Source organism: Stegodyphus dumicola, chromosome 1 (genome assembly GCF_044657685.1).
Source record: "Stegodyphus dumicola isolate Sdum_Otavi_A_Nest chromosome 1, ASM4465768v1".
NCBI lineage: Eukaryota > Metazoa > Arthropoda > Arachnida > Araneae > Eresidae > Stegodyphus > Stegodyphus dumicola.
In genome coordinates this window covers 137,814,478-137,828,264 of record NC_140768.1, presented here as the reverse complement: position 1 = coordinate 137,828,264, position 13,787 = coordinate 137,814,478, and the positions used below count along the sequence as shown (strand labels likewise).

The 13,787-nt window shown below is 30.2% G+C and overlaps 1 protein-coding gene across 4 annotated transcripts in view; it reads right to left on the bottom strand.

The window, feature by feature from the left end:
* Positions 1–13,787, bottom strand: part of Vps39 (vacuolar protein sorting 39) — a 150,157-nt gene that overhangs the window by 67,937 nt on the left and 68,433 nt on the right. For all 4 annotated transcript variants that reach the window (XM_085821308.1, XM_085821303.1, XM_085821295.1 and 1 more), the window contains 3 exons: positions 8,570–8,687; positions 6,286–6,415; positions 1,158–1,300 (listed from right to left, as the gene is read on the bottom strand). In XM_085821308.1, coding sequence (XP_085677434.1) covers positions 1,158–1,300; positions 6,286–6,415; positions 8,570–8,687 — 391 coding nt within the window. The remainder of the gene's footprint in view (positions 1–1,157; positions 1,301–6,285; positions 6,416–8,569; positions 8,688–13,787) is intronic.

Genomic DNA, 13,787 nt, shown 5'->3' with positions numbered 1-13,787 from the left:
AACACAATTCCTTTACTGAGCATTCCTCTTCCTTTGTTTTGAATGGCACGCCTTAGTTTTGTTAAAGTCTCACAATATTGTGCCGCATTAATGGTTTCACCCCTGGGAAGAAATTCAGTAAGCAAAACGCCTTTCCTATCCCAGAAGACAGTGAGTGTGTCTCCACTCCATCGATTGTTGTTTCGATTCTGGTATGAAATGACACACCCAAGTCTCATCACCTGTCACAATTCGGTTTAAAAAGTTTTCTCCCTCATCACTGTACTGCGTGAAAAATGTCAGGGCACTACCAAGTCGCTTTGTTTTGTGAACATCAGTGAGCATTTTTGGAACCCATCGGGAACACAGTTTGCGATAATTCAAGCGGTCAGACACAATTTCGAACAAAACATTACGTGAAATTTCTGGAAATGCCTCTGAAAGAGTTGTCATTGTGAAGCGTCTGTTCTCATGAATTGCTTCATCAACTCTCCATACCAAATCATCGGTGATAACAGAAGGCCGACCACTCCGAGCCTCGGCGTGGACATTTGTTCGACCCGCATTAAACATTCTTACCCACTTTCTCACCATTCCATCACTTAGCGCGTATTCACCGTAAACTTCTGTCACTTGATGATAAATTTCGGCCGGTTTAACATTCCTCGCGTTCAAAAATTTAATCACAGCACGAATCTCACAGTCAGAGGGAGAACTAATTGTCTTAAACATTTTGAATGTGCACAGCAAACTGAAAACACAACATGGAGCAACCAAAATGGCAACAATTGAAAGTCAGTGAACAAGAAAGACTAATGCGCATGCGCGGGACACCTACCACAGCGCTGCGACGGCACTAGAATGAAACGGTACTTAGTTTCCGAATACACTACGTATATCCATGCCTTCTCCGGGATTCAAACCCGGACCCTTTGATATCAGAATGAGGCTTCCCAAACCACTATACCGCCTGATCGGAATAGCAAACTGTTTCTTCAGCTTAAATAAATACAAATATTCCTTTTCATCTTCTCTTTGCAATGCTTTTTCAATATGAATTTTAAAAATATAAAATACAGAAATTCTTTAACATTTTAACATCACATCTATTGAAATTTAATTAGAAACAAATACTTATATTTCAGTTACATAAAATGACAATAAATTATTTTCTTTACTTCAACTAAATAATCAGTAAGAGCCAATAATCCATTCTCTAATTCTGTGCCTTGAAAATTTGGAAGTATGTCTGGATACTCAAGGCTGCTTCGAAATTCTTCTGGTAATAAATTGGGAAACAGCCCTATAACATGAGATGGATCTAAAACAGAATTAAGTTATTGAAAAAAGCAAAACATTTTAAAATATGCCAATAGAAGCCACAAACAAAAATTTTATAAAAAAAATCAAATGCAGATGAAAAACAGTGTTAATGGCACAGCTGATGAGTTATTAATATGTAAAATGTCAAGAAATCTAACATGGGAAATAAAAGAAAAACACATGCACTAGTATCTTAAATTAAATGCATGAACTCAAATAAAAACTCTCATTTTGCTTTCTCTTCTGTTTACATCACTGTCAATCAAGGTAACAAGAAGTTGTGGTCTTCTTTTATAGCCCTTACAATCTGCCTGCTCATTTCAAAAGCCAAATGGCATGTAGCAATGTTATTTGCCTGGTCAGTTCCACATATGCTCAGTGTGATCAACTTGAACATTCCAGTGATTAAACAACAGGTCAGGAGAACAGCTTATGCCTTTTGCACTTACAAAGATTTGGAACAATTACATACTTGCAACAATTTAAAACAGTTGGTTCATTTCACACTTATAAAAATTTATAGTTACATATCTCTTATAATTCAGGTGTATTTGAATAAAATAGTTATTTGTTGTAAAATATTTTGGAATGTTTGTTGATAAGGTTTCACAAGTTTAGTTTAACCCTTTGACAGTTTCATTTTTTTCCAGAATTCGGTCAAAAAATGTCACTTTTTTTATTGCATTTTTTTGTTCATTTTACATTTTTAAGTAAAGATAAAGTTATTAAAATTAACATTTCTAATATTTTTAAGCATTTATTACAACTTTTTTTCTTTAATGAAAATAATCAATTTTCCCTGCAAGTTGTTTTTCCCCCTACATGAATCCAAAACAGGGAAGTTGCATTTACAATTAAAATAGTACAATTTTACTTGACAAATATTTTCGATTACAATTCAATTACATTTATTATTATGTTTTGATACAAAACATACTTACCCTTCTTTTTTTAAAGATCTGATTTAGTGTGATATATCTTAAAGCGAGGTGACAGGCACAGTCCAACATCACAGTCTGGGCAAAAATACCTTGTCTCTTTTCTAATTCTTTTGCCATTGTCATTTTTTTTTTTTTTTTTAATGAACACACATAGCACTGTCGTGCGGGTCTTAGTTTTTTCTCTGTAGGTGGAATAACCTCTAAAAAATATCTTTCTGTTAGTCTTAGTGAAGTTGGTAAATATCCAGGACGGCCTTTCCTTTCTTCTACTGCTGCATGCCTTTCAATAAGTCGATCGATAATTTCCAATCGAAACTGTAAATTCGTATCTTTACCGACGTGCTTTTTATATAAAACATAAGCACTCCAGTATTTCTTTCCTCGTTTCTTTATTACATGATAATTACTTAGGTTCTGGTCCATTCGATTTACACCACCCATTGTGTTATTATACTCCATAACTACTTTAGGTTTCCGTTTAATTTCATTCACCAAAGTGGATACTTGAACCATTTCCAGATTATGTATTGTAGATATGAGAGACATTGCTTTTTTTGTCCATCCATTTCATAATGCACACTTTTCCCCTCTGGTAAGCAAGCATTTGCCCTTTTTGAAGTTTTTTTGTCAACAGTGCTTTAGGAACTTCCTTTCTTTGAAGTTTTAATGTTCCGTACATATCTGTACACTAACTAATGAGGATATCTGCTATTTCAGGAGATGAATAAAAGTTGTCAGACAGTATCCTTTATGTAAAAGTGGTTGCATAAGTGTAATAACTACCTGTGAAGATTTGCTCAAATGTTTGTAAGTTTCATCAAACACAGTTCCTTTTCCAGTGTATATTACCAAAGACCATACATATCCAGACTTCGATTCACAAAGCATGTACTATTTTATTCTGAAGCGTGATCGCTTTAGAGGAATATACTGTTTCCAACTTAAGCTTCCTTTGAACAACATAAGACTCTCGTCTATGATAACATCATGTTCACGGATGATCATTTCTTCGAAACGAGTTTTTAAATGCTTTAGCACGGGCCATATTTTTGCTAATTTTGGACACTCATGAGAATTTATGTCAAAATTGACATTATCTGAAAAATGCAAATAACTGTAAATTAATTGAAAGCGGCAATATGACATCACTTTTGGAAAAAATGGCATGGATTTTGAATGCCTCTTGCTCCAATACTGCTCAACAACTGGCTTTTTTACAATACCTTGCAGAATATTCAAAGCAAAAAAATACATGTAATTCATCTTTCGATGTTGGTGTTCATTTTTTGCTCCTGGAATGCCTATGAAGTGTACTGTTTTTTATGCATTGCTCAGCATATCTATTTGTTTAAAAAATAATCAGGTCAAGCAAATAATCATCTATGAAAGCATCATAGAACTGAAGTTTACCTTTAGTCTCATCGATATCCAAGTTAATTTTTTAAATTCCAGTGAAAGCATATCTAGGAGACAGGTCCAAAGAATTATCACAACTAATTTCAAAAAATTGTCTTGCTTGACTGATCCCATCTGTACTACTATCAGAGTCACTACTATCCAGGTCATCTAGTAAACTTTCGCTACTATCATTTACAGATAATTCAGTTTTTGATCCCGAGTCACAGTTCGAATCACAAGAAATTAGCTCCATACGCTCTGAATTATCCTTACGCTTTAATTTATTGATATAAAATGCAGCGTTCCATAGATCTTGAACTACATTAAAAAAATTAAGCAGGAATTTTTCGTGATCGCAGTTCTTCCTTTACTTTGTACAAGGAAGTAAAAACAGCTCTGCATATTTTCAAAAAATAGCTAGCAAATCTGGTGAAATATGACTCCTAAAAAAATTATTCTTTTAAAATATTCTTTATAACATTTACAAATTGAAATGTAGGCCTTCACTGAAAATCAGCATTTCATATAATTGAATTAGAAACACAACATGACACACTGTCATTTTTGCATAATATATGGAAAAAATATACAGCCAAAAAACAAACAGTGCTATTACATCACATTTGGTATCACCAAAATAGTATGAATATTGTTGATTTTATTTCAATTTTGTATGATTAATGTAAATCAAATATTAAATTACTCTTTAGCCTACAAGCCAATACAATAAAATACAGCAACTTTCACACCAAGATGTGATATAAAAACGGAAGTTAAAAATATGAAGCAAGTGTGCGATATCATTGGATCATTCAAAATTATGTGGTTTTTTTTTAATTGTACCACAAGTGAGCTTGATCAAAGCAGATATTTAAAAACAAGATTTTCTGCTTGTGTTGCATAATTTTAACATGTGTTCTGACAAAAGTTTTATTTCAGTGCACTGCTAAGAATGAAGAATCTAAAAACTCATTTTTATCATATTATATTCTGTTATTTTAAATTATTTATTAAATTGTTACTTATTTAAAAAAGGAAAAAATGCTAGACTACTTATAAAATTTGTGCTGTACATGGACAAGCAGCTGTTCCTCATGATACAGTTCCAAAATTTTTTGAGATATTTAAGCACGGAAATTGCAGCGTTGAAATGATGCCTACCATCCTTTATAAACAAGAGCCTTTAATAGAAGGTATCACTGAAAATCCATGTTCAGGAATTATCAGACAAATTGGGTGAATTTTAGGTATACAAAGTGCTACAATGAATGGGTTCCCATACTTTAACACAGCAGAATATACTTTCTCAAATTCTGGAGCATATGATTTTTGCTGAACAGAAATAAACATCTTTTTTGAAATGGCTCATAACTGGAGATGAAAAGTGGATACTATATACAGTCAAAAGTCATTAATCCGGACTCGTCGGGACTTCGTCGATTCCAGATTATCGATTTTTCCGGATTATAGATCATCAGTTTAAATCTTGTAAGATGGCATGCAGAAATTCTAAAATTAAAAATATGAAACCGTAATTTATGAAATAAAGAACAATTATGATCTAAAGGGTATCAAAATTTACAAAAAAAAAAAAAAAAAAAAAAAAAAAAAAAAAAAAAAAAACTTAATATTTATTTATTTACTTTATTAAACATTTCTCTCAATGTAAGTTGTTTAAGTTGCTTCATTTTATGTGATAATACTTTCTCTTTAATTCTATAAAAAGACATAATTTCTTGTTCAGTTACAAAGTTCCGTTGTTCAAGTCCCGTTAATTGCTGTGCCGAGAATACCGACTAACTTGTCAATCGAAATTTTTTCGTTTTCTTTAACCTCTCTGTCACATTCTTCATGTCTTTATCCACTTTTTGCAGCAATTCCACTTTTTGTTTGTTGGACATCGAAACATACTTTCGTTTTGTAGATCCTTTGGAAGTTCCAGCATCGGATATTCTATTTGACATAATCGAAAGTTCAAGTTTACTTTTATAAAATTGCTCTTACAGTCTGCAAAAAATAATAAGCGGGATCCAATTCGAAGATTAAGGAACAGCGCAATCATTAACATTAACTGAAATAGATAATTAGATAATTTTAGCTTATACCGTCCGTTATACATTAAACGTGCAGGCGAAAACGTATTCTGCACTTGCGCACACGAATATGCACAGTAGTCAAGGTCTTAACGCCTGTGCGCATGTGCCAACGCGGCGCACGCGCAGAAAGTTTTTAGCTTTGAGGTCCGGATTATGGGTGTCCGAATTAACGACTTTTGACTGTATTAATATTACGAAATCAAGAAGCAAGCAAAAAGAACCTCCTTCAATAACCTCCTTGAGGTGGGACCTTTAAAATGACCTCCTTGAAATGGCTGCATTCCAAAAATGCAATGCTTTGGTGCACCATAGAACTAAAATGGAACTGTTCCACCTAATTAGGCAATGAATTTGAAAAAAAAAATAATTCAGAAAACTTATAATTCAGATATAATTCACTTTACGCAAATTCAATTTTAGATAGTATTAATTTTATAGACATGAATTTCACACTCAGACCTTTCCTTAAAGAGAAAATTATTTTGCAACTCTTCTAGGCCATAACAAAAGAAAAGAAGCAAAAAATCAGAAATTAAACAGCAAAATACCTGTTTCTAATTTAAGAAATAAATCCATAGCTTCTTTAAAATTCTGTCTACAGAAGAGATAAAATGCATTAAGATTTTCTATCTTTTGTATTAATTGCTTTTTTTCCACTTCAGATTCATCTGTCATTTCCTGAAATTAACAAAATGATAAGAAAAAAAAATTAACTATTATCGTCATAGATTAAAAAAGTATTTATGCCGAATAACATGGTCAGGAATGACTTTATCATGTTTAACATATTTACAATCATAGTAATAAATTCTGTTGTCGGGGAAAAGAAAATTTTTAAGCTGTATAATAAATATAACTGATCGGAAAAGGAAGGTTGCACTATAAGAAACTATCAGATATTCTAGAAAGTTTGATACACGTCTGAACATTCTCAACTCCTGCCCCAGAAACACAATAATGAAGAGAAAATATCTGATAAAAGACTTCTAAGCAAATGCTTCAGGGTCTTTAGCACTGAATTTACAACATTTAATACATTTTAATAAACTATGTTTTATTTTGACTGATATACAATATACAAGTTTCATGGATGTTATTCATAAAAAAGTGGATGAATAAAGAAAGCATAAAAATTAATAAAGAAGGTACACCTTTAACAAAAAAAAAAAAAAAAAAAAAAAAAAAAAAAAAAAAGGAGACAGTTTCTATATAACCTTGCTCCACAGGACCGATTGTCAAAATTTAACTTACGTTTTTTGTGTCTCGAAAGCACGACATAAGATACACATTGGATTTATATATAGCATTGTTCTAACATCAGTATTTTGACACAAAATTGGACTTTTTCTGTAATAACATACCAATATTTTTCCATATTTTGATTCTACGACTCAAATGCTGCTAGAGTGTCAAGTTTTGTAAAAATCGCACCAATAGTTTTTAAAAAATTAGCTCTCAAAATTTTAACTCTTCCATGTTAATTGAATTTGGCATATATTTATTAATATCTCTTTTTCTATTAAACTTTTTTTATTCTTCCTGTCCCATTTCGAAATTTAGGTTCATTCCAAAGAAATTCGCACAATTTTTATGATTTATTTTTTAAATTTGTATTTTTAAATAATTTTTATATATTTTTCTAAAAACATTTTGCATTATAACCTATAAAATTTTTACCATCATCTTAATGTAGATGTATTTCTAAGCATACCTGTGAAAAATTAGAGTTTTATATTCAAAATTCCCTAAGATATACATGAATTTACATATTGGCACATTTTGAAATTTGTCATACTTGTTTTAAGCGATAATAAAGCCAAATACAGTTTATGCATTTTGTTAACATTATTTGGAAGTATGAATAATGACCTTGTTTCCACTCATTTACAATGCAAAAAGGAAAGGAAAATAGGTTGCTATAAATTAAGAAGTTCGTCAAGTGAATTATTCTTGGCGCAAACTAAAAAAAATGTGCCAAGATACATTTTTAAATTTCTCCATAAATTTCTCACCAAAAACTACAAAATTTAATATCCAAGCATAATTTGAGTCGAAGAATCAAAATATGGAAAAGAATTGGTATGCTATTTCAGAAAAGTCCGATTTTGGGTCAAAACAACTATGTTAGTACAATGCTATATATATTATATATTGCATAAATATACGATATATTGTTTCGCAAGAATATAGTAAATTAACGAGGCAACTTCTCCTTGATAAGTCTGTCTCCTGCCTGCTCAACAATTATTCACTTATGCAAAAAAATTTGGTCTTAAAAAAAATTCCTTTAAAAATTTTTTTAGATTAATTTTTTGGAATATTATATTTTTTCATGGTTTTAGATATGTACACTTAATTTATGTATGCTCTTAAAATTTAAATGATATTGTAGATTAGTTCACAGCAATAATTAATCTTTTATTTTTTATTTTTGCAATTAAAATTTCTTAATTAAATTTTTATTTTATATTAGCTTTTTACGAATAAAGAATATTTGTTAAATTCATATATATGATACATAATATTTTCTGAAATAGCATATCAATTTTTTCCATATCTATATATATTATATTATTAGTTGCACTTTTGAAATGCAAGTGAAAATACGCAAGTGAAAATTCGACAATCGGTCCAGTAAAATGGAAGATACAGAACTGTTCCCCCTTTTCCCCCCCTCCTTTTTGTGCAAGGTGTACCTTTACGTGATTAATAATTTTTGCAAAAAAAAATTAAAGCATGCATTTTAAATAATAAAATTCATTCCAAGTTTAAGCAAGCAAGATGAAAAATATTTGTCTAGTGTCATATCAAATAAATAAATTCTTAACTTACTGCCATACATATAGCTAAGTCAAACTGTTTTTGCAACAAAAGCTGGGAAATTTGCTCTGGAAAACTAACTGCATGAAGAAGCCACACATCAGAACTGGAAGCAGCAAACAACCAGCCTCTGAAGAAGAAAAGCAATTTTTATTCTAAAAATTCAGAACAGCAGGTATCACGTTGGACAACCTTTTGTATATAAGCCAATATAAAATGTTGCATTAATTCAATTAATATGTCTCTATGTCTTATTTTTGAACAAATGATATATAAATTTCATTACTGTAATAACTTTAAAATAAAGGTCTTTATATTTTTGCAAAATTAAACTACCACAAACTAATGCAATGAATTTATTCTAATGTAAGCATACATCTTTTTAGCCAAAAGGGCAATTTTGCCCAGAAGTGCTATTAATTTCATTTTGGCATTTTGCATTGAAAACTTAAATGCATTGAATCACTTTTCAAATTGTTGCTACCAAATATTATTGCCTTGTATTATGTTTCTCACATTGTAATAAAACAACGGTACCTAGAGCCATCAAATTTAGGATAATATAATCCTCCATATATAATCATAATATAATTCCTCAAAGCCCAATCATTTCATTATCTATTTTATATTTTGTAAAATGTTAATGAACTTTTGATTAACTCAATGAGACAGCAACGGCAACACTGTATGAAAAAAATCTGATGTGTACACCACATGACTTCCTTGTATTGGAATATTAAATTGGAATCTTAAATTATACACATTTTTTCTTGCATTTCATTTAAACTTATTAGATTGAATTAAATCTACTTCGCCGACAGCGCATAAACCACAATAGAATAAATGCATTCTTTAAAATTCACTCTAGTATTTGTTTAACATAGAGACACTCTGGCGCTAGATTCACTTAACAGTATTAATAATTATATAACAGTTAACTTATATAATAATTATGTAACGGAAACTAAGTTAACTGTTATATAATCCAATAATTATATATAACAGTTAACGTATATATTTCGTTCATATTATAACTCATAATGCACAAAATTTATATCATTTAAAGAATAGAATTATCTAATCGTTGCCACATGTTCTATTCAAATAATATAATAAAGCTAGAATGATGTATAAAAGAAATTAAGCAAACAAAACAAAAAAGAAACAGTTTTTCACAGACGATTGAGTATTTCTCATTTAATTAATTCAGTTCTCACTTCGCGAGAAGGCAAAAATACATAAAAACTCAAAATATCTATATTAAAAATTACGAAGTAAATCTTAAACACTTATTTCCTCGAAAAAAATCCAGAAAGAATTAAGCATGATTTAATTGGCAATAATAAATGAATGCATTATCTTTGTTGTTGCAAAGCTAAGTTTCTCTAGATTGGCAACAAATCCACTAGTCTCCTGTTTCAAATGTAAACATCAATGGCCGCCATTAAAAACAGGCTTAGCGGCAATTAAACAACTTTCAAATTGCTGATAAGTCTAAAAATATTGCACACAGATTTACTAAAGGCATAAAATCCTTAACCGGAAGATAAAAACAGCATAATTCAATCATTTTTAAAGCAAAAAATGTACAATTTACAAACATATAAGAGTAAAGAAACTGAGATCACTGAGCCGGGTAACAAAGTGGATATATATATAAATATATTTATATACGTTTTGTGCGGCCGATTGCAACCAAAATACGAGGTGCACATCTACATGTTGTAGCAGTCCTATATACAAAATTTCAACGTTCTGAAGGCTACTCGTATTTGAGTTATGCGAGATACGTACGTACGTACATACGTTTGTACAGACGCCACGAAAAATTCTCTTCAGAATTAATTTAAAAGCAGTTTTATAATTTTTTTGAAAGAAAAGAGTATTTTTTTCTATCCTTACGTACAGATATCACGCAAAAACATCGTTAAATTGCATTCGATAGCGGTCAAAATGGATATTTTCGTTGAAATATGCTGCCTGAAACTTTTTGCGATTATAATACTTCCTTTTTACTTCGTACAAGGAAGTAAAAAACATTTTTAACTCCAGCGCAAAAGACTGTATATTGTAAATTCTAAAGATCTGCTCTTTTAAAATTATTTTGTGATAATGCTGTTGAATTGAATTTTATGGTTTAAGTGCAAAGAACATGATATTTAATAAATAAAGGTAACCCGCTAAACATAAAAAAAAAAAAAAAACCTTTGAATAAAATATAAAATTTGAAAATTTTCAGTTCCCCCCCCCAGGGGTGTTGTTGTTGTTGTTGTTGAAATGACTAAGCATGTTATTTCAAGATCATTTATTGATTCATAGGAAGAGACTTCAATACCTGAAGAATCTAATTTGTTGCTAGCCTCAGTATTATGGGACTATGTTATTAAATGTGTTAAGTACCACTAAGTGGCATAAATCTAGAATCATGTTTTAACTAGCACAGTGATTACTATATGCTGTACTGTTAAAATAGCTCAATTAATTAAACAATGCATATACAACAAGTATATATTATAAATTACAGTGTGATTAGAATATCATAAGAATAGCTATTAGTAACTGTATCGCAGAAAAATAAAATGTTAAAATTAAATATACAAGGTGTTTAGAAAGAAAATTTCACTTGAGTGCAGAATTGTTTTTTAAATTGCAAATAAGCATTATTCATCATCTGAAAGGAAAAACTAGAAAGATATTCTTTTCCATGATGGTTATGTTCAGCTAGTTAAATGAAAAGTTACTATTCCTAAACAATTAAATGGCTAATTCATGCAGAAATAATCCTGTGTTACGCTTCTGAACTTTCAGATACTGCATATGAAATTACCTGAAACATCTTGACAACCAAATGTTGCTACAATGCATTTCATAAATTTTTGACAACAACAAAATCTGCATAATTCAAGTGCTCATTGCTTTCTTACATGTTGACTTACCACATACAGAATATCAGATATAGCAAACGTTCATCTTTTCATTATCTGGTTATGCATGGCACACTTCTGCAAAGTAAGAAAAGTGCAATCTGTTCCTTTTTTAAAAAAAAAAACACATCAGTGAAACTTCAAGCAAACTAAAAATCAACTTTTCTAGCACATTTGAATTTTTAAGCTCTTATTTCTTTAGCTATTTTCAAATACCAATTAACATAGATATTTTGATTTCATAAAATTACTACACTCACAACAGATCGTTCTTCCTGCCCCCAGCTGCACTTCTGGAAACCATTCCTGTCTTACACATGTAGCTTAATTTTTAAAAGAACTAATCATCCATCCTTTACACTAGAAGAAAATATACTTACTTAGATTTACTTTATGATATGGATTTAGACCATTTAATTATCCTTACTGTAAAATATCTTCAATTTATTTATACTACTAACTATCGCTCTTGAATACATTCAGCATATTAAGCTCATACATGTAAAATCATCTTAATTTTTTTTTAATTCTCTTTCATTCTTTCTTGAAAATCACTTTAAGACAAAGCAGGATAATATGATCCTTAATACAGGAGCTCAAAGAAATTACCCAGTTTTGAAGAAAACTAAATCCTGTACCAACTAATTCATTTCTGATTGTTTAAAAATAGCCTCCTTATGAATAAACATAGACATAATTTCATAATGTTACTCCTCAAGTTTCATTTTTAGTTTCGGGAGCAAACTGAAATATGAAGGGTTAAATCATGTGAGTTGAGAGGATGTAAAATATGAACTATATTTTTATAAAACAAATACTGAATGATTTTCAGGAATGTATGAGCAAGTATATTATCATGATGAAAAAGCTTAATTGTTTGCAATGCATATTTTCTCTCAAGAACCTTGGATCACCAGGGCAAAAGTCGGAGTTGCATGCAATAATCTATTGCATAATTTTGGATGCAAAAATTCAAAGCAGATAACATTCATTCAAATCCCACTCAGCTTAAAAGACAGGTATAGGCTGAAGCAAAACCAGCACTTGTGCATCCAAGCAGGCATATCACGTATCAGCAGGCCTTGCTAACTGCTAAATGTCCAACCTCTAGAGAAGCCTCTTGCTCATGATACCAAACTCTTGAGAAGATTTTGACTTACCATTTATTTTTAATCCCTCCTCCTTGCCACTCAGACAATAAAAGCTTAGAAACATCCTTGCTTTTTTGAGGGTTTGAGCTCGAGACCTTCACAGGGTTCGTACACATTTCCATACATGAAAATTAAGAACTTTTAAGGACTTTTAAGGACCATCAAAGAAAAAATTAAGGACCTATCAGAAAACAAAACAAAACAAAAAAAAAAAAAAAAACGAATAGACTAAAACAATTATCCATACAGCCGCCTTCATGCTTGTAATTTCACTTTAAGAAACTAACAGAAGTGTGTATTATGCACTATTATTAAATTCAATTTAATACTTACCATAAAACAATTTTGAAAATTAAACTAACTCCCTACAAGTTATGAAGTAGATAACATTAAATTAGGAGTATAATTTCTTGAAAAACATGTATAAGTGTATTTTACACTAATAACAGTCACTATTTTAGAGATTTAATGATTATTATTCAACTTATTTGATATTTATTTAAACACAGTCAACTACTATTATAATCACAATGTAAGAATATTTTGCAGATTAAAATAACTTATTTGTAAACATACAATTTATTTCCTTAGTTTTTTGAAAGATACTAGAATAATAAACTGTACAATAAAAGATACAAAACATTTGTGCTTTTTTTAAATCTGAAATCTTTTCAGCTATTTTAACATCTAATTTATTTATGTCTATTTCCTTTTCTTTAACTATTCTTCTAAGTTCATTTGCTTTGATAAACAAATCAATGTTCCTGCTGGTCTCGGCTTCATCTGCTAAAGCATTTACTTCTTCATTAATATCTTTAATGTCCCTTTGAAGAAATTTTTTTTCTGCTTTATATAATCAATTTCTTCCTCAATAATATTTCTTTTCCTCTTTGAATTTTCAGATTTAGTTAAAGATTTTTGTTCTTCTAAATACTGCATATATTTAGACCTTGCAGAAGCTGCTGCTGATCTCATTTCTTTATCAATTTCGATATTAAGAACACCTCCAGAAAATTTTATGTAATCAAATACTGTGTGTTGAAAAATGTATGATGAGTCACTTAAATTTTTAATTTCAATTGCTTTATTTACAGAGAAGACCCTTTCCACAGAGGCCTGTCCACGTGACAAGATAAGAATCATTTTCACTATTTT